The sequence below is a fragment of the Delphinapterus leucas genome, chromosome 15, assembly GCF_059928025.1.
Source record: "Delphinapterus leucas isolate spDelLeu-1000000601 "Yukka" chromosome 15, BTC_Dleu_Yukka2, whole genome shotgun sequence".
NCBI lineage: Eukaryota > Metazoa > Chordata > Mammalia > Artiodactyla > Monodontidae > Delphinapterus > Delphinapterus leucas.
The window spans coordinates 29,366,397-29,393,581 of record NC_143143.1 but is presented as its reverse complement, the minus strand read 5'-3'; the positions used below and the strand labels follow the sequence as shown (position 1 = coordinate 29,393,581).

General features: G+C 48.0%; 1 protein-coding gene across 1 annotated transcript in view; it reads right to left on the bottom strand.

Annotated features, from left to right (window-relative positions):
• The window catches only part of TVP23A (trans-golgi network vesicle protein 23 homolog A), a 30,748-nt gene extending 12,037 nt beyond the window's left edge, over positions 1 to 18,711 (bottom strand). Inside the window, exon 1 of the mRNA XM_089896169.1 lies at positions 18,370 to 18,711. Coding sequence (XP_089752295.1) covers positions 18,370 to 18,695 — 326 coding nt within the window. The 5' untranslated portion in view covers positions 18,696 to 18,711. The remainder of the gene's footprint in view (positions 1 to 18,369) is intronic.
• Positions 18,712 to 27,185: the final 8,474 nt, after the last annotated feature.

Below are 27,185 nucleotides of genomic sequence, written 5' to 3'. Positions count from 1 at the left end.
AAAGAGAGAAGAAATGGCGGGAGAAAAGACGCGGCCTTCACTGGCTCTCCTTTAGAGAGAGGGGTTGGGCGGTGAGTAAAAGGTCCTGGGTACAAGTTCAGAGACAAATTAGCAGATTCAAATCCCAGCTCCACCACTGAGGACCTGTGTGACCTTGAGCAAGTGACTTAACCTCGCTGTGTGTCAGTTTCCTCATCTATAAAATGGGATAATAAGAGTCAGGGATGCTGAGTTGCACAACACCAGGGGGCATCATTCAATCATAGTCAGTGTGAATCGTGTTCCCTGGAGTAGTGCAGTGCACACATTGGGAAGTACCGAGTGCACGGAGCTGCCGGGAAGATTACATGAGAATCATAATGTACATAAAGGGCTTGGGATACTGCCTGGTGGGCAGTGAGAGTTCAATACCAACTATGAACAGAAATAATTGTGCGTTTGCCCTGGGGGCTAATCATTCCGCCACCTTCCTGTTATATAATGCAGTGCTTCTCCACATACAAACCACCCGGCTCTCTTGTTAAATGCAGACGCTGATTCAGGAGGTCTGGGATGGGGCCTGAGATGCATTTTAATGAGCACCCAGGTGATGCTGATGTTGCAGGTCCATGGACCACCCTCAGAGTAGCAGGGAACAGGGGAAAGCAGTCACTGCTGTATCCATTTCCCAGGGCTGTTGTAACAATGCACACCAAACTGGGCAACTTAAAACACCAAAATCACGTTGTCTTAAAACCTGCCTTTTTCGCTGTGCTCAAAAAAACAAAGCAAAACAAAACAAACACCAAAATCTCTGTCTGCAGGATTGGTTCCTTCTGGGGGATAATCTATCCCAGGACTCTCTCCTACCTTCTGATGACAACTGGCACCCTTGGCCTTCCTTGGCTTGTAGCTGCATCACTCCAACCTCTGCCTGTGTTGTCTCATGGCCTTCTCCAAGTGTTTGTCTTCACATGGCCATCTTTTTAAACGACACCAGTCATATAGGACTAGGGGCCCACCCTACTCCAGGATGACCTCATCTTAACTAATTACATCTGCAAAACCCCTATTTCCAAACGAAGTCACGTTTTGAGGTACTGCAGGTTAGGACGTCCGTATATCTCTTTTGGGGAGGATACAAGTCAACCCATAACACCCGCCTGGGGACAAATGAGCCCAAAGAAAATAAGCGAGGTTGGAAAGGGACAGAGAGCCATTCTGCAGACGAGTCGGGAGCTCAGGGAGGTGAAGTGAACTGCCCCAGGGTCAGAGCAAAGAAGCAATTGCCCAGGTGATGCGCTGCTGGAATCAGGTGCATGCTCTGCTCTCCAGCTGCAGGCCCTGGAGGGAACTGCCTGCCCATGGAAGGAGCATCTTTTCTGATTTGCACGGAGGAGGCGCATTATGGGCTAGCAGCTGCTCCGAGTGGCAGAATCAGCCACACTGAATCTCAGGCCGGAGTTTCATAGCTGCCCCTCCTGTTGGCTGCCCCGAGGAACTGCAGGTCAACTGAAAGGGACCCGTGCCTGGTGACAACAGTGAATCCCCAAAATACGTCCACTAAGAGATGCTGTCAGCCCTGCTTGATGCACTTCCTAGCCACAGAGCCAGACAGCTGGCACAGGAGAGGAAACCAGACTGTGGCTTCTAAACTCCATTCTCCAAAGGAGCCAGGGCTGCTTGGAGAAATGGCGATTCCAGGCCATCCCAGCTTGATGAGGCTGGGACATCGGAACATCCCAGGTTGCAAGGAAGCTGTCAAAGACCATGAGAGCCAGGTCAAGAGACTCAGCGGCCAATGGGTAGAGCCTCCCACCGGCCAAAGATGGAACAACTTGAGCAGCAATAAGAATGTTGTAGCCCGTGAGTCATGTGATACTTAATCAAAACCCTCAGTGGTCACTTATGAGGGATGCTGGGGAACAAACTCATCACTTGAAAGCGGAAAAATGAAGAGCAAGCATCAAACGTTTATTATGTCTTTTCTCTGTAAAGTGTATCTTGCAATGACTAAATATTTGAAGAGGGGGAGTTTCTCGTTCTGGATTCCTTCGGCTTACAAACGGAGACAGAATGATAGCGTTAGAATGACACCATGCTGAAGCCCCTAATGCATTCAAGAGAAGCAGCTGAGGACAACCAGGCATTGGGAGCCCCTGATGGAAGAACTCACCCCCTCCTTTGAAGTCAGCTGTGCCCCCAAAATATCACACCTGAATCTCACCAAGCTCAAGAAACATAGGCAACAAAGGACACATCAGGGTTGCAATCAGCAATTTTCCAGACTGTGAGAAGCTCAACAGAACAACAAATCAATTGCAAAGGGGGAAAAAAATGAGAGAGAGCAAGGAGAGGACTGGGAAATCTACAGATGAAAAGGGACCTAAGATATCCAGCCACCAATTGCAAAATGTGGAAGATATTCAATTGTGGTTCCAACAAATAATAAAGTTATGAGACAATCAAGGGAATTTGGACCCTGGGTATTTCTTGATTGAAATATCATGGGAATTGTTAACCATTTTTAAAGTGAGAAAATGCTATTGTGGTTTTGCTTTTAAAAACCAATTCTTGTCTTTTAGAGATAACATCACAATATTTATGTTTGGAGTGATGTAATGTCTGGGGTTTGTTTCAAAATAATCAGGGGGAGGGGGAGAGGCAGGGTATAAATGAAAGAAGATTGTTCAGGAGTTGATCATTTCTGAAGCTGTGTGATGGCCACATGGGGCTCATTTATATTATTCTATTTGGTATACATTTGGAACTCTTTAATAATATTTTTTTAAGGAAGCAGACTACTGCCTTTCAAATTCCAGTTCTGTCATTTACTGTGTGACCTTAGACCAGTGACTCAACCTTTCTTGTTCAGTTTCCTCACCTGTAAAATGGGGATAATCACACCTACTTAACATCAGGGCCTGGAGTACAGTGGGCACTCTGTAGGCACACATGCATTTGTTCCTTTTTTGGGCTGGGATCTGTAAGTAGCCAGCCTCTGAATTGGCCCCCATGATCCCGACCTCCTGGCATTTATACCCTTGTACAGTCCCCTCCAACAATGAATCACTGGGGCTGGTCTGCATGACTGATAGTACACATTAGAAGTAATTGTTTATCATACCTGATATTAGGTCATAAAAGACACTGTGGCTTCTGTCTTGGACACTCTCTTTTGCTGTCTCCCTTGCTCTCCCTGGGGGAAACCAGCTGCCACGTTGGGAGCAGCCCTATGGAGAGGTCCACGTGTCTAAGAAACTGAGGCCTCCAGCCAACAGCCACATGAGGGAGCCCTCTTGGAAGCAGCTCCTCCTGCCCCAGTCAGGCCTTAATATGACAGCAGCCTCATGAGACCCTGAGACAGAACTACCCAGCTAAGCTGCCCCAGTTTCCTGAGCTTCAGGCACAGTGTGAGATCATAAATGTTTGTTGTCTGAAGCTGCTAAGTTTGGGGTAACTTGTTATACAGCAGTAGCTAACACATACAGGCTCTAATGTTGAAGAGTTTAAACTCTGTATAATCCACATTATGTTTTGTCCGGTGGTTTCAAAGGGCAGAAAGGGCAACGAGAGTCAGCTTCCTCCAAGAATCCGGGTGATAAAATGAAGAGTTGCAGTCTTACTTGAAGACAGCTGGTGGTGGGGGGAGATCACGAGGGCAGCTGCAGTTACGCTCACCTCTTTTAAACAGGAGACTCAGAGTTATTAACTGAGGGCGAGAAAAAAAGCAGAGAGGCCAAGGACTGATTTTTCCAGAAGGTCAGAGCAGAAGTCAGCCAGCAGGAAGGCACTTAGAGCAGGTGGTACCTCAGGGAGGTTGAAGGAGGTAAGAAACCTGTATTCCTGTTTGTCGTCACCCTCACTGTGAGTGAGGTGCTTTTTTTTTTTTTTTTTTTTTTTTTTTTGCAGAGAGTAGAATTCACCTATTTAATGTGCTTTAGCTACCAGATTCTGCTCAACAGTGGGCAGGATCTGAAGTCATCAAATACCCTTAAGTGAGGTTGGGTCTGTAATCTGGCTCTTGGGAGCACTGGTTTCCTCATCTGCTAAATAGAATCCTGTCTTTCCTGCATTTTTATTTTTGGCCATTTTAAATTAAAAAAAAATTTATTTATTTTCCTTATTTTTTTGGCTGTGTCAGTTCTTAGTTGCAGCACATGAGATCTTCGTTGAGGCGCCGGGCTCCAGGGCACGTAGGCTCTGTAGTTGTGGCGCGTGGGCTCCAGAGCACGTGGGCTCTGTAGTTTGCAGCACACAGGCTCTCTCGTTGAGGTGCATGAACTCAATAGTTGTGGCATACGGGCTTAGTTGCCCAGCGGCATGTGGGATCTTGCTTCCCTGACCAGGGATCAAACCCGCGTCCCCTGAATTAGAAGGCGGATTCTTTACCATTGGACCACCAGGGAAGTCCCTTTTTTGACCATTTTAATGTGTCTGGAATCAGGATGCATCCACTAAAGGATGCAAATATTAATATGGTATTTACTCCCCACCCTCAAGAGCTATAACTGAACCAGTGTACCTTCAAATGATAGCATCTTATGCAAACTATTATACATAGAATAGATAAACAATAAGGTCCTACTGTATAGCACAGGGAACTATATTCATAGTTCAAAAATCATGACCTGGATCTAGTCATGAATAATATAAGACAGACCCAAGTTCAGGTACATTCCTCAAAATAGCAAACCTTTACTCCTCAAAACTGTCCATGTCACGAAAGACAGAAAAAGGCAGAGAAAAGCTCAAGAATAACTAACTGGGACTTCTCTGGCAGTCCAGTGGTTAAGACACCACGCTTCCACTTCAGGGCGCGTGGGTTCAATCCCTGGTCAGTGAACTAAGATAACACATGCCATGCAGTGTGGCCAAAAAAAAAGAGTAACTAAATGCAATGGGTGATCCCAATTGGATCTTGAACTGGGAAAAAAAAAAATTACAATAAAAGACATGGGAATACGGACTGAAGATTAGGTAAGTGTCTCATTTTGAATCACTGTCCTCTGTTTATGTAAGAGAATATCCTGTTCGTAGAATACACATTGAAGGATTCAGGAGGAAGTGAGCATTATATGTTCATTTTACTCTTAAACACTTCATAAAATAAACACACACACAGCAAAGTGTTAACAATAGCTGAATCAAGGTAAAGGACACGTCTCAGTTCTTTGTACTATTCTTGCTACTTTCCTGTAAGTTTGATATTATTTCAAAGTAAAAAGTTTTTTAAGTCGTTTTAAGGACATTGCTTCCAAACATTATTTTCCAATTTAACATATTTTGTTGCTATATTTTACAATTCTTTCATCTGGGGTCTCATCAACCACTAAATTTCCCCATCACCCTGAAAGCAGTAAGTTTTGTAATTGCCGTGCATGTGTGTTTATCGTTTGCAGGATAATTCGATATTTAAAATGATGACTAAGGGCTTCCCTGGTGGCGCAGTGGTTGAGAGTCTGCCTGTCGATGCAGGGGACACGGGTTTGTGCCCCGGTCTGGGAAGATCCCACGTGCCACGGAGCGGCTGGGCCTGTGAGCCATGGCCACTGAGCCTGTGCGTCCGGAGCCTGTGCTCCACAACGGGAGAGGCCACCACAGTGAGAGGCCCGCGTACCGCAAAAACAAAAAACAAAACAAAACAAAAAAAACAAAACAAAATGATGACTAAAATGGAAATTGCAGTTTAAATTGTCCAACAACATAAAATTAAGTTCATAGTCAACTTAATTATAGATGCTTTAAACTGATTTTCAAAATTGCTTAAGAAATAAGGCAGTTTGAGAAATTGGGCCTAGAGCAACGGCGCCACGTTTATTGAACACCTATTATTTACCAAGCACCATGCCAGATCCAAGCGAAGTACAGTGAACCAAATGCACCAAGTCCTGCCCTCATGAACATCACTGGGGTGGGGGGCATGCGGGGGAGGGAAGCAAAGAAGCAAATGGGAAATTTCTTTTTTTTTTCCCAACATCTTTACTGGAGTATAATGGCTTTACAATGGTGTGTTAGTTTCTGATGTATCACAAAGTGAATCAGCTATACATATACATATATCCCCATATCCCCTCCCTCTTGCGTTTCCACCCTCCTTATCCCACCCCTCTAGGTGGCCACAGAGCACCGAGCTGATCTCCCTGTGCTATGTGGCTGCTTCCCACTAGCTATCAATTTTACATTTGGTAGCGTATATATGTCCATGCCACTCTCTCACTTCATCCCAGCTTACCCTTCCCCCTCCCCGTGTCAAGTCCATTCTCTACGTCTGCGTCTTTATTCCTGTCCTGCCCCTAGGTTCATCAGAACCTTTTTCCTTTTTTTTTTAGATTCCATATATGTGTTAGCATACGGTATTTGTTTTTCTCTTTCTGACTTACTTCACTCTGTATGACAGACTCTAGGTCTATCCACCTCACTACAAATAACTCAATTTCGTTTCTTTTTATGGCTGAGTAAAATATTCCATTGTATATATGTGCAAATGGGCAATTTCAACTCAGTCTGAAAGGTGTCATTAATGGGGTAAGCAGAGTCACGATCAAAATATTCAACATGGCATGGCCACTATCCTGTCAGAATGGGCAGTGGTGCAGGGTGCCCCCAGCTGCCCCTGCTATTCCAGGTGCTAATCCTTTAGTTATGAGGGCAGGGTATCCACAAGGCTCTTGGCTATTTCGTGACATTTTAGCAAACCCAAGAGGTGGACACAACAGCTGGCCACCAGGCTGGGGGCACTTGGGGCTGACAGGAAGGGCACCTAGCTCAGAGTAGGGGATGGTTCTTAGTGATGAGGATGAAGATCTAAAGGACATGGGGTTTCTTTTGCAGGTGATGAAAACATTCTGGAATTAGACAGTAATGATGGTTGCACAACCTTTGGAATATACCAAAGGCCACTGAATTGTAGCCTTTAAAGGGGTAAATGCTATGGTATATGAATTATATCTCAATTAAAAATAAATGAATTTTTAAAAAATATTTTAAGATCAGGTTAAATTAGGAGTTTGGGATTAACATATACACACTACTATATATAAAATAGATAACTAATAAGGACCTACTGTATAGCACAGGGAACTCTACTCAATATTTTGTAATAACCTATAAGGGAAAAGAATCTGAAAAAGAATATACGTATATATATACACACACACATATACACACACACATATATATAGTATAACTGAATCACTTTGCTTTACACCTGAAACTAACACAACATTGTAAACCAACTATACTTCAATAAAATTTTTTTTTAATTTTTTAAAAAGATAATAGGGATTTGGACACACACACAAAATATTTTAAGATCTAAAGGACAAATTTAGGGAGCAGAGAGTGAAGCATATAAAAGGCCAGGGCATGAGCAGGAACACGGGGGCTCAGGGTAAGTGGGCTAGGATGGCCATGTACAGCCTGACCCCCAAGGCCGGGCTACTGCAAACAGGCCCCTCAATCAACTTCAAGAGGTTTGCGGAGAAAACTACAGTATTAGAAATTCCAACTCAAAGCTTCTTGCACCTCTGGAAAGCCTAGTAGAAATGCTATTGTTGGAGTATTGTTGTTTCTTCCCCATTGTCCTTGATGGGTGGTGATGGGGGTGCTGCAAACTCAGGTACTTAGAGGGCTGAGCTGGGGTAGGAAAAAAGTCAGCTCGTTGGGTGAGAGCTGGGGCTCACCCTGAAGGGACAGGTCCACCCTTCCAAATCTAACAGCCATTCACAAGAAGTCAGCAATCCAGAGTAAAGTTAAAAAAAAAGATTTAATTGCATATTACTAAGTGAAAGAAGCCACTCTGAAAAAGCTGCATACTGTATGATTCCAACTATATGCCATTCTAGAAAAGGCAAAACTATGGTGGCAGTAAAAAGATCATGGATTAGGGTGGATGGAGGGAGTGAACAGGTTTTTGGGGGGCAGTGAAACTATTCTGTATGATACTGTGATGGTGGATACATGTTATTATATTTGTCCAAACCTATAGAAGGTACACCAAGAGTGAACCCTAATGTAAACTATGGACTTTGGGTGATGGGGACGTGTCAATGTAGGTTCATCAATTGTAGCAAATGTTTCCTCTGGCAGGGGATGTTGATAATGAGGGAAGCTATTTGTGGGAGGCGGGGAGGGGGGTATATGAGAAATCTCTGTACCTTCCCCTTAATTTTGCTGTGAACTTAAAACTGTTCCAAAAAAATAAGGTCTAAAGTATTTTTTTAATACTTTAAAATATTTAAAAATATTTAAATATTTTAATTTAATATGTTAAATATTTAAATGTAATATTTAAAAATAACAAAAAATGTATCGAGGTGAAATTCACATCACATAAAATTAACCATTTTAAAGTGAAGAATTCAGTGGCATTTAATACTTCACACCGTTGTTCCAAAACATTTCCATCATTCCAAAGTAAAACCCCATACCAATTGGGCAGTTTCTCCCCATTTTTTCCTCTCCACAGCCCCTGGCAACCACCAATCTGCCTTCTGTCTCTGTGGCTCATCTACTCTGAGAAAGTCAGATTGCTAATGTGACCTGTTCCAATATTTAAATATAAATTCACAGTCACTTAAAATACCTCCATGGCCCAAAAGAGTATGTCTGAGGCTTGGAGGCTTGGAGTCAGTCGGCTGACTGTCCCTTTGCACTTCCTATTCTAAAGTATTTTACGATCTGCGGGGGAGATACATCTGTACTGTAATGCCAGAAAAAATAAGGATCCATTAACACGATCTCTGGCTGCTTCTGAGTCATTCTGGAAGCCTCCTTACTCCTGTAATGAGTCAGGAGTGAGTCATTGGTCGTGGAACACCCAAGGCTGAGCCCCTGTGTGAAGAGAATTTCCTTAGGGCTGGAGTAGGGCCAGACCCAGGCCTTTCCCCTTGGATTCCAACCCGAATTTATTGAGCTGGTCTTTACTGAGGAAACGTCATTGGCATCACTTGCCAGGATATATAGCTGAGCCTTGTATCAACACCAAACCCCACTCCAATGAAGGTGAACACACACACGCACACACACACACACACACACACACACACACACACACACACTCCCTACTTAATCCAGAAATAGACAACCTAGAAGAATTCGCCAAGTCACTCGGAGCAGAGCAGAATCACGTTGCAGGACCCTTTCACACCCATCTCAACACCTACTGAGTCAAATCTTCAGGGATGGAGACCCTGAAGTTTTGGCCCTTTGTTTGCTGAGTTCCTGAGGGATGCTGATGAAGTTGACATCTCCTGGGAATGCATGTCCCACAACCTGCATCTGGAACCCACTGCCTTCAACCATCTCTATCCAATCTCAGAAGTCCCAGCAGCTGGCAGAATTTGGACAAAGACCAATTTGAGCCAAGTTCCCATGTGTGTCCCTGGAGTCCAGCCAGTCCAGGCCACCAGCATCTTTCACCCTGACCCCTCCACCAGCCCGTAAAAGATCTCCCTGCTGCTGTTCTTCCCCTACAGGCCACCTGGCAGTCATGGGCAGCTTTCTCAAATGTCAATCAGATCATACCTCTCCCCTGCTCAAATCTCTCCAAAGATTGCCCATCAAAGCAGACAAAATTCCAAATTCCCATCAGAATTTTCAAAGTCCCCACATCCTTTCCCTAACAAATCTCCAAATGTCTCCTCCTCCTACTATCCCACTTTCTACACCCTAGCCTGGTTCCAACAATCCCTAGAATATGCTCCCACCTCAGGGCCTTTGCACTTGCTGTTTCCTCTGCCAGAAGTCTCTTCCTGTGCATCTTCCCGTGCCTGGCTCCTCCTCCATATTTGGGTCTCAGACCAAATAATGCACCTCCTCAGGTCTCCTCTGACCCTCCCCTAGAATCTAAAGGGGCCCTCAGCCCTGGCCCCCTTTTTCATGGCACTTACCACTCTCTGATGTCACTTTGTTTAGATATTTGCTTATGTGTTCACTGTCTCTCCGTGACGGGAGAAAGTCAGCTCCATGAAGGCAAGGACCAGGCCTGTCTGGTTTTCTCTGTGGCCCTTAGAACAGTGTTTGGCACGCAAAGGTCTCTGAAAGGTTTTGTTGACTTAATGAATAAATGAATGAGTGAAAGAATAAATCAGTGCTTCTCAAACGGAAGTGATTCAGGGTTCCCCACCAGCAATGTCTGGAAACATTTTTGGTTGTCACAACTAGGGGGCTGCTACTGGCATCTAGTGGGTAGAGGCCAGGATGCTGCTAAACATCCTACAGTGCACAGGACAGGCCTCCACAGCAAAGAATGTCCAGCCCCAAATGTCAGTAGCATCAACCCTGGAATAAATGATTGAGTGAGTTAAACACTCCAGGTCCACACAGTCCAGCTGTTCTCCAATACTGAACATCAAGGAACCAACTTCTGACCAAAGTCTCCTTCTGGTCCCAAATGCCTTCCGCAACTGTGTGGGTCATAGTTTAGAAGAAATCTCCCTTTGGTGACTTTATTGCTGGCACTGCTTATGCAATCAATATCATGTTAACAAGAAATATAAATAAGGGGAAGTAAAGCAGCTGGAGATGTAAGGGGTTAATTTCAAAACATGTAATCCCTCACCCTAATCAAAGAGAACTGAAAAGAGGGAAGAGATATGGGAACATATGTATAACTGATTCACTTTGTTATAAAGCAGAAACTAACACACCATTGTAAAGCGATTATACCCCAATAAAGATGTTAAAAAAAAAAAAAGAGAGAACTGAAATCTGTCTAGTTCCTTGATTCTGCGGATTATTTTCCTTGGTAATCATGAACCTTCCTTAAATTTAAACCATCAGCCATTGGTGAGACCTGCTTATGTGTCATTATTTCTATATTTTAAAAATAGATTTTAGAGTGGGAAGAGGGGCAGCATGACTTGTTGCCCAAAGTCACCGGGGACAGGGGTCTGGGCGACGGGTCCAGAGGCAATCAGACTTATCAAGGCAATCAGACTTCCTAACAACAAAGAAAAACCAAAATTATTCTTATCTGTGTGTTGTAGCACAATGTGTATATATGTGCGTGCGTGTGTGTGTGTGTGTGTGTGTGTGTGTGTGTGTGTGTGTGTAGCAATTAGAGATGTGCCTGTGTTGATTTCTGGGAATAATGGACGGTCACCAAGGTGCATCTGTACCATCACCTGCCCCCCTCCTTCCTTGGCCCCTGCCCCACCAGCTTCTCTTGGGTCAAACACAGAGGTTTCAGACCTCTGAGTTCCCTCAAATGCAAATTTAATTTCTCCAAATCCAAACCCCAGAGAGAGCAAGAGAATAATCCAAATCAGGGTTCTCAACCGGGGGCAATTTTGCCCCTAGGGGACTTCACTGGCAATGTCTGGAGTCTTCTTTGGTTCTCACGACTGTAGAAGGCAGTGTCACTGGCACCTAGTAGGTGAAGTCCAGGGATGCCGCTGAAGTCCTACAATACACAGGACAGCCCCCACAAAGAATCACCCAGCCCCATGTATCACAGTGCCGAGGGTTGAGAAAGCCTGATCTAAAGAGTGGGCAATTCCACATTCTCACGTACACAAGGAAAATATAAAGTACTCCTCAGAGGAAGCACACGATGGAAGGCCTGAGAATGCCGTTCTCAGGGCAGAGCCTGTCCCCGAGCATCCCTCCCTGCGTGAGCATCTGTGCCCCTAAGCACGGCATAACCTAAGATGCAACTCCAGAGCCAGATCTAAGGGTTCAAATCCTCACCCCACAATTTCACAGCTGTGTGATGTCGGGCCAATCCCTCAACTCTTTCCCTCAATTTCTTTCATCCTGAAATTGATAAAAATCATAGTATCGACTTCATAGGTTTGTAATACAGCTTAAATGAATTTTATGAGTAAAACACCGAGAACAGTGCCTGCATATAGTAAGTGCTAGGTGAGTAAGTGTTTGCTATTGTTTTCCATTCAATCTAACTTCCCCTAAAAAGCAGCCAACAATTTCACCTGCAGCTCATTTTGAGGAACAGCTCCGGTATCCAACATGGGAAGATGAATGGATGGTGGGTGACTTCCTGAAAGACAAAATGTTATTCTACTTGACAGGCTAGATGGGGATTTGCAGGGGCAGTTCTGATTCTACGTGATTTCTGCCTTGGGTCCTGGCCCCACTATTATGTGACTCCCAGTGGCACCTGACACCAGACAGTGGGATTCCCCTCAATTTAATGCCCACTGTGCTGAATGAGGACCAACCATGGAACACTGACCAAACCCTGCCAATAAACCAGCCCTGACAACTGAGACCAAAATCGGATCCAATAACTCTGCCTGGGGCAAGAGGACATCATCCTACCTTGGGTGGGAATCCATTGGAAACCACGACCTTTGGGTCCAAATGAATTTTGTGAAGACAGTGCCTTGAAAGCATAAACCAATCTTTCCATATGAGGGACAGTCTCCAGCTCCAGGGACAACCCCAGTGTGATGTCCTGTTGCAGCTGAGGACATGCCTCTGCCCCAGCCCTGCCCACACAGTCAAGACACTGAAGTACACTTATGATAGCAAGTACCATTTATGAAGGACATACAAGGTGTCAGGGGTCCCGCTGGATTCGTTACATACATTCGTCACCCAACTGAGTCCTCTTTACACGACCCTATGACGGAGCTGACATCATTCACATTTTACAGATGAGAAAATGGGGGATCCGGAGGTGCCCTGACTTGTTCAAGGTCACTGTGAGTGAAGGGTTAACATCAGGACTGCCCGCCTGGGAATGATCTGGGACTCCCATGACAGTGTCCTATGTGCCTGCTCGTGGCGTGGAACTGCCCCTGGGTTGGAGGATCTGTGAGCTGGCAAGCAGGCCTTGGACCTCAGTGAACAGAATCCTAGAAAAGGTTGGCAGGAAACAGAACTGAAGCTTTTATGCCTCAAGGTGACCCACAGTCTCTGGCTCTTGTCCCTGATAGCCCAACAGAGCCCCCGTAGTGACAGAGCACAAGCAGCTGTGTGTGTGGGTAGCAGCTGAGTCCCTCGATGAGATGAAGATGCTGTGTCTCTGCCTCGTAACCTTCTAGAGACCCAAGTAAACAGGTGTATATGAAAGCCTGTTTGTGTCTGGTGAGGCTGTCTGCCAATCTAACCCACAACCGCCGTTAGTTGGCTGGGGAATGGCGGAACCAAGATCCAAACCTGGGTCTGTCTGACCTCGAGTCCAGGCTTCTCCTGCTCCTCAAGGCAGCTGGAAGCCCAGAGTACTCACTAAAAGTTGGTCTGTAACACAGCATGGCTAAAACACAGAGTTACCATTTGGCCAAGCAGTTTTGATTCTAGGTTGATGCCCAAGAGAACTGAAAACATATGTTCATACATAAACTTGTACATGGATGTTCACAGCACCGTTATTCACAAGAACCAAAAAGCAGAAACAACTCAAATGCCCATCAACTTACGAAGGATAAGAAAAATGTACTCTATCCATACAATGAAATATTATTCAGCAATAATAAGTAATGAAGTACATGCCAAAACATGGATGAACCTTGAAAACATTATGCTCAGTGAAAAAAGCCAGATGAAAGGCCACATACTGTATGATCCCATTTACATGAAATGTCCAGAATAGGCCAATTCAAAGGAACAGAAAGTAGATTAGTGGTTTCCAGAGGCTTGGAAGAGAAATGGGAGAAATGGGAAATGACAGCTTAATGGGTGCAGGGCTTCCATCTGGGGTGATCAAAAATTCTGGAACTAGACAGTGATGGTGATTGCACAGCCTTGTGAACAGACTAAAAACCACACTGAATTGTATATTTTAAAGTGTGAATTTATGATATTTGAATATATTTCAGTAAAAACATACACTCACACATACAATATGACACCAAAAGCAAAGACAACAAAAGTAAAAATAGAGAAATGGAGCTATATAAAATTTAAAAACTTTTGTGCATCAAAGGACACCATCAACAGAGTGGAAAGGCAACCCATGAAATGGGAGAAAATACTTGCAAATCATACATTTCATAAGGGCTTAATATCCAGAATATATAAAGAACTTCTACAACTGAACAACAACAAAAAATCCAATAACCTGATTAAAAACTAGGCAAAGGACTTTGGATAGACATTTCTCCTAAGATGATACACAAATGGCAAACATGCACATGAAAAGATGCTCAACATCACTAATCACTCGGGAAATGCAATCAAGTCCACAATGAGATACCACCTCACATCCATCAAGATGGATACTCTGAAAAAAACAGAAAGTAACAATTGTTGGTGAGGATGTAGAGAAATTGGAACCCTGTGCATTGCTTTTGGGATTGTAAAATGGTTCAATTGTTATGGAAAATAGTATGAAAGTTCCTCAAAAAATTAAAACTAGGGACTTCCCTGGTGGTCAAAGACTCTGTGCTCCCACTGCAGGGGGTGTGGGTTCAGTCCCTGGTCAGGGAACGAGGATCCCACATGCCGCGTGGTGCAGTCAAAAAGTAAAAAAAAAAGAAAGAAAGAAAGAAAGAAAAAAAAATTAGAACTAGAATTATCATATGACCCAACAGTTCCACTTCTGGGTATATATCAAGAATTGAAAGCAGGGTCTTTAAGAGATCATTGCATATCTATATTCATTGCAGTACTATTTGCAAGGGCTAAAACGTGGAAGCAACCCAAGTGTCCATTAACAGACGAATCGATGAACAAAATGTGGTCTATACACACAATGGAATATTTTTCAGTCTTTAAAAGGAAGAAAATTCTGATACGTGATACAACATGATGAACCTTGAGAATATTATGTTAAGTGAAAAAAGCCAGTCACAAAAAGACATATTCTCTAAGATTCCATTTACATGAAGTATCTAAAGTTGTCAAGTTTAGAGAGACAGAAAGAAGAATGATGGTTGCCAGGGGCTGAGGGGAGGGGGGATGGAGAGGTGGTGTTTAATGGGGACAGAGGTTCAGATTTGCAAGATGAAAAAGTTCTGGAGATCTGTTTTACAACAACATGAATATATTTAACACTACTGAACACTTAAAAAAATGGTTAAAATGACAAACTTTATGTTGTGGGGATTTTTTTTCCATGATAAGAAAAGGTAAAAAAGAAAAAAAAAAGTAGCGCACTGGGGAAAAACACAGGCAGCATACCTAACATTTCCTCTACCTGCTATGGACTCACATCCTTCACTGATTCTGCAAGGTGCTCTCCCCACCACACTGCACTTCATTGACCTGGAACCAGGAACAGGAAGGGAAGGGACCAGGTCTCTATCCCCAGGGCTTAGCTAGCACCTGTACACAGATGCTGGGTAAATATGTACTGAACAAATTGTATAGTCACCACGCGGGGAGGTCAGGATGGTACAAGCACCCCCATTATACAGATGGGTCAAGGCTCAACAAGGCAAGGTGAACACTGTCCAAAATCACAAAGCCAGCAAGTGGTAAAGGAAGAAGTGGCCCTGAAATCCCAGACTCCTGTTATAGGGCCCCTTCCATCACTTCACCTCCCTTCAAAGTCAACCTGGAATCCATTTCAACATGGAATTGACAAATAACAATTCTCACCTGATACTAGTGATTCTTGTTTGGATCATGGACCCATTTGACAATGTAATTGAAGTTTGAGTCCTTTTCCTAAAGCAGCACACATGTGAAACTTAGATAATAGTTTACACAGGGTTCCTGAACCCTGTTAAGCCCATATATAGACCCCAGTTAAGAACCTCCTTTCCATCCTGCTATCTGGGTGACTTCATTTATGCTCAGGATTTAGAGCCATCCCTATATTCTTCTTGAGCATCAGAATCAACTAGAGATGCCCATCCCCTGTGAATCTGGTTACGCAGGTCCAGGCCTGGACCAGAAATCTGCATTAGGCACAGACGATTCTGGGATGGGCAGCTCTCAAACACACACACAGCCATGAGCTGCTGCCTCCCCGATCTCTGCATGCAGCCCACATGATGCCCCCAGAGCTCCCAGCCTCTCTTCCCTGCTGCCCATCACACCTGGCCATTAGAACATTCTACCACAACCCAACGAAGATGGCTCTGGGCTCAACGTCTTTCCCCCATAAGTGCTCCTTCACCTGGGTCACTAGGCCAGAGGCCTGGGCATCACCCTTGACTATTCCCACCCGCAGCCCACATCCTGATCATCACCGAGGCTGATTCTGCCTCTTCTGTGCCTCTGGGCCCCTCCACTTCCCTCCATCACCCCTGCCCGCACCCTGGCCCAAGCTCCCTCCCAGCTTCTGCTTCGCGATTCCTTCTGCTCTTACAATCCACTGTCTATTGTGTAATTCTGATCATGTCACTGCATTGTGAAAATTCCAACTCTAGATTTGCACTGTCCAGTATAGTAGCCACATGTGGCTATTAAAATTAAATATCCAAATGTCTGTCCCTCAGTCACACTAGCCACATATCAAGTGTTCACCAGCCACAGTGGCTGGTGGCTACCACACCAGAGAGCACAGACGTAGTACATTCCCATATGTTCTAGTGGACAGTGCAACTCCAGAACTTCCCTTGTAAGCCCTTCCAGTGTGGCCCCAGCGTCTGCTCAGACTACTCTCCACTAAAGCAGTCTCAGCTCCCTAAACTCATGACCTCACCTCTAAGCCTTTGCATGTGTCCCCCCCTCGCTCCTCCCCCGCTTAGTTAACTCCTACCCATCCTTCAGGTCTCAGCTTAGCTGTCACTTCCTCCCCTGACCAGCATAAGTGCCCAAGCTTTTGCCAATCACAGCATTTAAAACACTGAATCAGGGCTTCCCTGGTGGCGCAGTGGTTGAGTCCGCCTGCCAATGCAGGGGACACGGGTTCGTGCCCCGGTCCGGGATGATCCCACATGCCGCAGAGGGGCTGGGCCCATGAGCCATGGCCGCTGAGCCTGCGTGTCCGGAGCCTGTGCTCCGCAACGGGAGAGGCCGCAACAGTGAGAGGCCCGCGTACCGCAAAAAAAACACAAAAAAACCCCACTGAATCATAACAGCCGTGGGCATGCTTACACCCTACATCCCCACACCGACAGTTTGCAACCCGGGGCGAGTCTGCCTCCCAGGGAATGTTTGGCAGTGTCTGCAGACTCTACTGGTGGGATACTACTGGGCATCTGGTCAGTAAAGGCCATGGCTTTACTGCTAAATATCCTACAATGCACAGGACAGCCCCTACAGCAAAGAGGTATCTGGCCCCAAATGTCAGCAGTGTTAAGGGTGACCATCCCTGCTCTAGACCAGGCGACTCCACAGAGGCAGGGGGTGTGTCCTGTATACTGTATATCCCCAGCCACCAGCCCAGGTGGGCATACAGAAGGAGCTCAATAAAGACTGAACATATAATGCATTTAGATGTTCTAGAAGATTCCCCAGCATTCCAGTTCTCTTATTGTGTCTTTTCTTAAAAACAATCATTGGCCATTATGATAAGCTCAATAATGGCCCCTCAATCCAGGGTCCTGATCCCTGGAAGCTGTGAATGTTACCACATACTGAAAAAGGGCTTTGCAGGTGTGATTAAATTAAGGCTCTTCAAATGGGGAGATTACCCTGGATTATCCAGGTGGGCTGTAAATGCAATCACAAGTAACCCTGTAAGAGGAAGGCAGAAGGAGATTTCACACAGAGGAAAAGGCGATATGAAATGGAACAGAGAAAGACTGGAAGATGCTACACTGCTGGCCTTGAGGGGCAGAGGAAGGGGCCACCAGAAGCTGGAAAAGGCAAAGAACAGATTTTCCCCAAGAACCTCCAGAAGGAGTGTTGTCCTGCAGACACTTTGGTCTCAGCCTAGTGAAACTGATTTTGGACTTCTAGCCTCCAGAACTGTGAGAGAATAAATCTCTGTTGTTTTAAGCCAACACTATGTCTGGCTGGCTGGAGCTGAAGCAGGGATAAGAATAAAAATTCAAGCCCTTGTCCACCTCTCCAGCCTCCTGCCAACCCCTGTCTTCTCCCCCACTACCCTCCAGACACAGTGGCTTTTCTCTGACCTTCCAAACACAGCCTGGGGCCCTTGAACCTGCTGTTCCTTCTACATGGAAGGCTTCCTGCAGAGTCTCCCATGCATGGCTGGCTGCCTCTCATCATTCAGGTCCCAGCCGAAACATCACCTCCTCAGAGAGGCCCTCCCTGCCTGCACTAAGGCAACTGGCCTCCCCCAATTACTTTCTCTTTCATCATCTGGTTGATTTTCTTCCCAACTCTTCTCACACTAATTATCTTGTTAATATCTTTGTTTGCCCGGTCAATGTTAGTCCCCTCCCCCCAAGACTGCAGGCTCCAGGAGGGCAGGACCTTGTCTGATCTGTCCAGGGTGTGTCCCTTGCCCCATGCCTGGCACACACCAGGTGCTCAATACATTCTGAATGAATGAATGAATGAATGTGAATGAATGCATTTGCAGCTCTGGGGATGCTTGCCCAGTGCCCAGTCCCAGCATACCTGATCTTGGCTTTCCGAAACGCCAGCTCCTCTTCGTTGCCAAAATCCAGGGACACATCCTCAGTATCGTCCACTAGGGCCTGGGGAACACCAAAGGCGGGTGAAAGACCCTTACGCGGTTCACAGGTCCTTTGGCCCCAACCCTCTCTGCTGGCGGGACCCCTCCCCTTCTCCACCTTCGGCCCATTTGGGGTCCAGAGCAGGCCCAAGCCCCGGCTCCCGCATCCCTCCTCCTCCTCCCCGCTTCTCCCAGCGCTCCCGCAGGCTCCTGGCGTCCTCGCCACCACCCTCCCATCCCCAGATCCCCGCGGCCCTACCTGCTTCATCCCTCCCAGAGCCCACCTGGAGCCCACAACCCAGCCTCCGGCTCCACCTCTCGCTGCGGAAGGGCTGGGATGCCCGGCGGGGAGCTGCGGCTAGAGGCGCGGTGGGGTCGGAACCTGAGGCCCTCGGTGCAGCCTCCGCTCAGGTCTCCGGTGGGGGCGGGGCGCGCGGGGCCCAGAGCGCAGTCGCGGGCTGGGGAGGTGGGCTCTGCTGCCCGGGCGGGGGCGGGGCTTGGGAGGGTCCCTCGGTCCCGGACTCGCTGGGGACAGCGCCTAGGAAAGAAAGAGCTGGCGCCCAGTGGAAGGATGGAGGGCGAAGACAGAGCGGAGGCAGGGAGGGGACGATACGGGCTCAGAGGAGGACTTGGGAACCGAGACCAGGGAGGAATAGAGCGGGTGGGTCAGTGAATGAGGTGGATGGTCCATAGGTGTCGAATGAGCGAGTGAGAGGGTGAATGAATGAATGTCAGTGTTGGGCAGCCTCTTTCAGGGTTTGGAGAAAGTCAGTGTTTCCCAAAACTCTCGGATCCCAAGAATTCCCTAGGGCCATTATTAAAAGCAGTTTCCCAGGCCCAACCCTTCAGATTCATAAGGCCTGGAGTGGAGCCTGGGATTCTGCCTTTTAACAGGCGAATCTGCTGCAGCCACAGCTTGGGTACCACTGCTGCCCACAGTTGACATCTGCATGCATCGTGGTGCCAGACACATATTGTGCACAAAATAATTTTCTTTTTTTTTTTTTTTGCAGTACGTGGGCCTCTCACAGTTGTGGCCTCTCCCGCTGCGGAGCAGAGGCTCCAGACGCGCGGGCTCAGCGGCCATGGCTCATGGGCCCAGCTGCTCCGCGGCATGTGGGATCTTCCCGGACCGGGGCACGAACCCATGTCCCCTGCATCGGCAGGCGGACTCTCAACCACTGCACCACCAGGGAAGCCCCCAAAATAATTTTTGTTAGCAGTAATAGTAGTGTTTCTGGATGTAAAGGCCTTCCCAGGAAAGAAGGCTTGCCACCTGAAACTTTTTCCTGGCCCAGGACAAGTTCACTCCTCTCCTTTCTGCCCTCTCGTCCTCCTGGCCACTTACCCAGGGACAGAGGGCCTAGAGTCTAGATGCCAAGGCCCCTACTCCTGCCCTTTGCCCTCCTGCCACAGACAATAGGTACCTGTTCCCCCATCCCTGGTGACCCAGAAAAGGACTAGTGGTCCACAAGCTCCTGAAACAGTTAACCCACTGCTGGTCCCCACAGGGGTGGCCGCCTGGGGTAGGGTGCCCTGGAGGAGAGGTAGGGAGCAGAGCTGCAAGAATATACCTAAGCTCTGAGCCCTGGTCAGGCACCCCACTCAATGCCCTAACCTGAACCCATGAAGGGTCTGCCAGGTTTTGTGGAGGGAAAGTATTTTCTCCTGGGAACGCCATCTTCAGGAGTCAGGGGATCTGGGAGGAGCCTGAGAGGCTGCAGCTCTAACAAGTGCTCAGGTGATGCTGATGGCGCAGACCTCTGGACCTCCCTTTGAACTGTAAGGATCTAAACCACCAAAGCCTGGCTTTCTAGAAAAGCCTATTGGCTCTTGCAGCTCAAAGTCGGCTCCAGGCACAAAAGAGTGTCACACTGAGAGACTGGGGTGCCCAAGCTCCCCTCCCCCTCTGGGCCCCAGCTGCCCGCGAGGGGTAATAGGGGAGGGATGAAAAAGGGCCACAGCAGAGGGCAGGTGGAGATGAGAAGCCGTTACAGAACATTTAGGGGCTTTTCCTCTCTGAGAATCACCAACTGTTGGTATCTGGCAAGTTGGGGCTTAGAGAGTCCCCAAGGGGGAGAGGAGGTAGGAAAGCCCCCTTGGAAGCCCCATTTGGGGACAAACTGTCATTCTCAGTCATGGGGTTGGGGGTACCTTCAGAAGAGCCTCAGCTCCCACCATGTGGAGGTCACATGCTCCTGAGCTGTACTCAGGGGGGCACAGGCTGAGGGAGCAAATGTTGGGGCCTAAAGCGGGGCCTCCAGGGGAAAGCGCCCTCCCTCCCCCATACACCTGGATGAGCCTCTGTGGGGTCAGCCTGTGGAATGTGAGAGTGGCCAGAGCACCCGAGGATTCTGCAGGGAATTCATCATTGGCTTCGAAACCAGCTGCAGTGGTTTCACCTGGGGCTGCTGGTTAAATGCATATTCCAGGGCCCCACTCTGGGCCTTCTGAAGCTCCAGGGCCAGGCCTGGGCATCTGCTTTTAATAAGGGCCCTGGGGAATCCTTGGGTTCAGAGACTTCCAGGAAACACTGACCTTCTCCCCTCACACTGGTGCCACTGAACATGGCCACTGAAACCTGCCTTGAGTCACCTCTGCTCGTCTTGGCCCAGGAAGGGCTTGGGGAACAGAGCTTTGAGAAGCAGCCCCATCTCTGATCCCTGCAGTGTGGCTTCCAGCCCTGAAGCCAGAACAACCCAAGGGCAGGGTCTCCAGGCTCAGGCAGCCACTGGCCTCTAGACGGCCCTCGGAGGTCAACTCTGGAGTCAGGCAGCCCCAGCTGCGAATGTGGCTCCACCATTCCCTGGCTGGATGGCCTTGGGCAGGGGGCTTCACCTCTCTGGTCTCGTCTCCACACCTGTAAAATGGGACTGCACCTCCCCTCACCTGGCAAGGATGATGTAAGGATTAGAGAAAACACATGTGAAAAGCTTGCCTCAGAGTAGGGGCTCAGAAATAGTGGCCCTGGTGACACTGGCTGTGGTCATCAGCAGAGGGGCTCGAGGCCCAAGGAACCCCTGTGGGCTGGGCAGCACACAGGACCTGAGCCTCAGGCCACAGTCATTCCTTCTGCTGAGGGACATCCACCTTCTTGGGGGAACAGGAGCTGCTCATTCAGTTCTGTTGGCCATTTCCCATCTGTGTGTACCCGGCACTAAAGGCAGCTGGAATAGAGGACCGTGCATGGCCCCCTCCCCCAGACAGGACCCCAGGAGCCCTGAACCAGAAGCCAGAGACTTGGACTGGACTAACATGGCTGAACACGGGAGCCCGGAGCATGGCTGGGGGGGCGGGAGGAGTCAGCCTGGCTGGACCATGCTGGCTTTCTGCACGCAGACTTTCTGCTCTTTATCCTGCAGGACAAGGGCAGCTAGCACAGATGAAGTAGTAAGTAGGAGGAGGGTGTGTAGGGGCTGCCCTCGGGATCCTCATCCACCTTGCCAGGGGGGGAGGCAGTGCACGTGGTGAGCCCTGGATTTCTACCCAGATGGACCTCAGCTGTGCCTGGGCCTCTGATTCCCCATCTGTGAAATGGGTAGAGATTCACTGCCCTGAACACTCCCGGGTCCTTCACTCACTCAGCCCTCACCTGCTCTGTGCTTGATATGCTAGTCTAGACACAGGGACACAGCACTTGGTGAGACATATAAGGTGCTTGGCCTCTTTGGGCCGACATCCCAGTTGTAGATGGATAAAAACAACCAAGTTAAAAAAAAAGTCACAAGAGCTTTTTGAAAAGTGCATTAAGTGCCCCAAACAAAGCTGCCCTGTCCAATCTGGGAGCCAGGAGTCACTATGGAGCCTTTGAAAGGGGGCGAGACCAATGGCGGTGTTCTGTCAGCATAAAATACACAGCGAGGTTTGAAGACTTAGCAGGAAAAAAGGATGTAAAATATAATTTTAAAGTTGCTCACATGTTTCAATCATCCTGTTTTGGCTCTATTGGGTTAAAGTACAATTAAAATCAACTTGCCCTGTTTTTACTTTTTTAAATGTGGCTACCAGCACGTTTACTATGATGCGTGTGGCTCGCATTACATTTCTATCTAGAGAGTGATGGGCTGGGAATTCAGAAGGAGGACAGGAAAGCCACTCTGAACTGAGCCTTGATATTAAAAAGAATTTTTATGCCCAAATTGAAACAAATATAAAGTAAATAGCATAATAAACCCTCATGCGCTTGTCCTGATTCAAAATTCTCAACTCATACAGCCCATCTTTTTGCATTGATCCATTCCCTCTTTCCTTCTGTATGATTTTGAAGCAAACCCCAGCATCTTATCATTTCACTGTAATATTTTGGTACATAGCTCTAAGAATGGACTCTTGAAAAAAACAAAGCCACAACAATTCCACTCCTAGGTACTTCCCCAAGAGAACTGAAAACATGTTCACAAAAAAACCTCGTACAGGAATGTTCATAGCAACATAATTCATAGCAGCCCAAAGATAGAAACAGTCCAAATGCCTGTCAGCTGATGACGAAATAAACAAAATGTACCCTATCCACACAATGAATAATCTCCACAATAAAAAGGAATGAAGTGCCCATACCTGCTACACCTGGATGAACCTTGCAAACATTATGCTCAGTGAAAGAAGCCGTATGCACATATTGCCTGATTCCATTTATACGAAATGTCCAGAATTGGCAAATCCCTAGAGACAGAAAGTAGATTAATGGTTGCCAGGGGTTAGGGGATGACTGCTAATTAGTACTAAATTTCTTTTGCGGGTGATGAAAGTGTTCTGGAATTAGATAGTGGTGACGATTGCACAGCTTTGGGAATATCCTAAAAGTCACCACATGTTACACTTTAAAAGGGTGAATTTTATGGTATTTGAATTATATGCCCATTTTTAAAAGTTGCAATCTCATCACCATGCCTAACACAATGAATAATAACCCCTAGTGTTAGAGATCTTATCCAAAATCCCGTCAGGGTTCATTTCCCAAGTGTTTCATAGATATTTTTATTTCCCATGGTTTGTTCCAGTCACATACCAACCAGGGCCACACCCTGCAGTGATTAACACACAGATAAATCTCTCAAAACCAGAAGGTTCCTCTCCCTAGCTCTTCTCTTGCAATCTGTGTCTGTGAAGGACCCAGACTGTTTGTCTTCTGCATCTTCCCGCAGTCTGTGTTCTATTGCCTCCCTGGGGTAGGGAACCCCACCTTCTCAGCCTGTTAAATAGGGCACTCCACCTCAGCCCACCCCTATGGCAGCTGACTTGACAAAGAAATATTGCTGCAAGGTAGGGGCTGGGACAGAGCCTGGGTTCCAGGTAAATAGCAAGGGCTAGGCCTTACCTGCAAACTGCTACAAGAACATTGTCAGAGAGACCAGGACTTCCCCAACGAACAGGACTTTTCCTGGGTCCTCTTATCTTTCCACTTAGCACAGATTTCACAGGGCGCTCCACCTCTCCCACCTCTGCTGCCAGAGCTGTATCCTGCCCCGTGCAGAGGTGGGAGCAGGAAACCTGGGTCTTCATCCTCAGCTGAGAGGCTTCCACCTTCCCCCTCCCATCAGGTGGACCCCAAACTCCCACCCTGGCTCATAAGGCTTTGCAGGGCCGAACCAGCTACCCTCTGCCAGCTGGCTCAGAGACTCACTCTGCTACTGTACGCTGGCCAGACCCCCTCTGTCATCAGAACACCCACATGGGTCTTTCCTTCCTCGGGGCCTTCGCACGTGCTGTTTCTCCTGCATCAATTCTTCCCAGCACACACGCTGATTTTTCACAGGGCTGATAACATAGAGGCTCCAAGCCACCCTTCCTGATCTCCTGCCTACTGTCCCACCCAACCACTATCTCTACGCCTTTGCTCTCTCTGTTTTGAGTTCTTGAGAGGCCTTGCATGTCCCTCCTGACCCTTTCCTTTTGCTTGCTGTGTTTGGCTATTCGTATTCTCTGAACTAGAATCTTAGCTCCGTGAGGGTGGGGCCCTGTGTCTAGATTTGAGCACAGAGGAGATGGATGAGCAGGTGAGTGAAGGACCCAGGAGTGTGCAGGGCAGCGATTCTCTGCCCATCTCACAGATGGGGAAATAGAGGCCCAGGCACAGCTGAGGTCTGTCTGGATAGAAATCGAGGGCTCACCCTGTGCACCACCTGCCCTTGGGAAGGTGGATGGGTGCTGCACGGGCAGCCCACAGGAGGGACCCACTTTTCCCCCTTGGCCATCTGTTCTGCCTTCCTGGGCACCTGCCGTGGCTGCCAGCATGGAGAAGGACAGGGCCCAGTTCAGGTGGGAGGAACCCTGTGAAGTGAGCGCAGCTTCTGCGGGGGAAGCAGGAAGGTGAGAGGCACAGGGGCAGCTGGGCAGGTTTGTGGGCCTGGATGCACCCTGGGCTGGAAGCATAGGTTTGCCAGATGCAGTAGAGGACACCAGGCAAACCTGAAGTTGAGATAAACAACTGATAATGTTTTAGTATAACTATGTCCCAAATAGTGCATGGGATATACTTATACTAAAAAGTGGTTTACGTCAAGTTCACTTTCACCGGGCTCCCTTATTTTTACTTGCTAGATCTGGCAGCCCGACTTGGGCAGGACCACTGCCAGGCGCCAGGCAGACAGACCTTAGGCACCAGTGGGAAGGCCAGGCTGAGGGTGAGAAGCGGCTGCTGGCCCGGGAATGACAGGCCTGGGGGCTGCTGCTTCCCCCCTGCCTGATGGGGGATCAGGGGCAGCTCAGGGTCTTTCCCAGGCCCAGGTCTGATCACACACACCCTAACCCTACTCACTATGTACCCCTCTGTGCTAGCCGCCCTTGACCGTCAGGATGAAGAGCAGAAAGTCTGCATGGCTTAGAGCCCGGCATGATCTGCAAGTGACTTATCCGCTGTGTGACTCTGTTTCCCCAAAGGCAGTGCCCACATGATATGGGCCCCTCCCTGGTAGGGTGGTGTGGATCAATTAACAGATTGATCCAGGTTGAGTGCCTGGCACAGAGGAGCTGGACAGTCACCGTCCTTCCTGCAGCTGCCAATCTGCATCCCCTCATGCGACCCCCGCTGGCCACCCATTTTTGCTGAGGCCTCCTTCTCCAAAGTCCTGTGATGCTGCCTCTCTGTGCCGGAAGCTTGCTCCTTGCTCTGGTCTGCCCTTCCTTGGGGGGCGGGCTGTGGGGAGCTGGCCTAGCGAAGCCACACGCTCTGACCCCAGTGCAAACACAGGCCCACACAGAGACGCAGATGCACACTAATATCTAGACCCGGGAGCATGCAGCCTTATGTGCAGACACATGTGTCTGTGGACAGTGCCAACCCCACACTCACAGGCCCCTCCACACAGGCGTGTGTGCACACACACGTACGTGTGTGTGGATGTAGACGCACATTTCCACCGATGAAGGCCAGTCACTTGTGTCATTTGTGCAGTGCATGGACTGTGAAAACAGCCCCTCCCCAGGGGAAGCCACCTTCTTCAGGGATGGGGCTGAGGAGGGACTCCACTCCGCCCCCCAACTCAGGGATCCCTGACCCTGTGTAGAGTGACAGATCAAAGACACCCTCCAGCAAGTGTAGTGAAGAGGCCATCAGGATGAAGTAGTGATTCTGACGGGGGTCCTAAGGGTCCCTCGGAAGGAAGTTTTTCTCTAAAAAAAAAAAAGGCTGGCCGGCCACTCCCCCAAGAAGGGAAATTACAGACCAGGGGACAAAAGGGACAGCCAAGCTTTGATGCGTCCGGCCTGGCCTCTCAAGCCATCTGACATCTCGCCAGGCTGTAGAGGAGTCGGCAAACAGGCCAGAGAAGACCTCTTATCACTCAAGGGCTGGGACAAGGGCAGAAATGTCAGGTTCATGGCAGGGCTATTTCAGGGAGAGCGGGTGGAAGTTGTTACCCATCTTGAGCTCTGGCCTCCTCTTGGAGCAGTGGGAGCTTGGCAGGTCCCTCCCACAGGCCCAGGGGAGATCATAAGGCTGGTCTCTCCCCCAGCAGCTGGAGGTCCAGTTTGGATCCTCCCGCACTAGAGAAGATGTCCACAGTGGGCCCTGCTTGGTGGGGACCTATTGATTTTTCCCACCTCACTCTCCACCACTCATCATGGTAACACTGGCCAGACTCTAAGATTTCCAGCAACACCATCCCCCTTCCTGCCTCAGGGCCTTTGCACCTGCTGTTTCCCCTGCCAGGAGTGCCCTACCCCTCCAGGTTTTCTTAGGACTGAAAATATGAGATCTCTCTCCAAGAGGCCTTCCCTGAGCCCCAGCTCATGTTCCACTCAATCTTTTTCTAGGGTCTGGGATCTAGACATGTTTTGTCCTGTTTCTAACTCTTTCCATGATGTTTAATTATCTTGTTTCTTATTAGTTAAGCAAACTTTCTCCTTCCCATCTCCCCACTAGAATATTATCTCCATGAGAGCAGGTGCCCCTTCTGTCCCCCTAGCACAGTGCTGGGCACACTCTGGACATTCGACCAGTGTCTGGTGAGTAAGTGAATGAAGAGATGAATGATCCTGAGGAATGTGCCAGGCAGCGGGTCTCTGCCCATCCCTTTTTTATAGGGATATCAGTCATGTTGGATTGAAGGCCCACCCTTCATACTGGGGTATGACCTCATCTTAAATATTTACATCGGCCACGACTTTATTTCCAAATAAGGTCACATTCTGAGGTACTGGGGGTTAGGACTTTAACATATGAATTTGGGGACGGGGGGGTGGGGGGGGTGGGGGGGGAAACAATGCAGCCCATAATAGAAGGTAACTGTGGCTCACTCACAATCTCCACTTGGGGGAG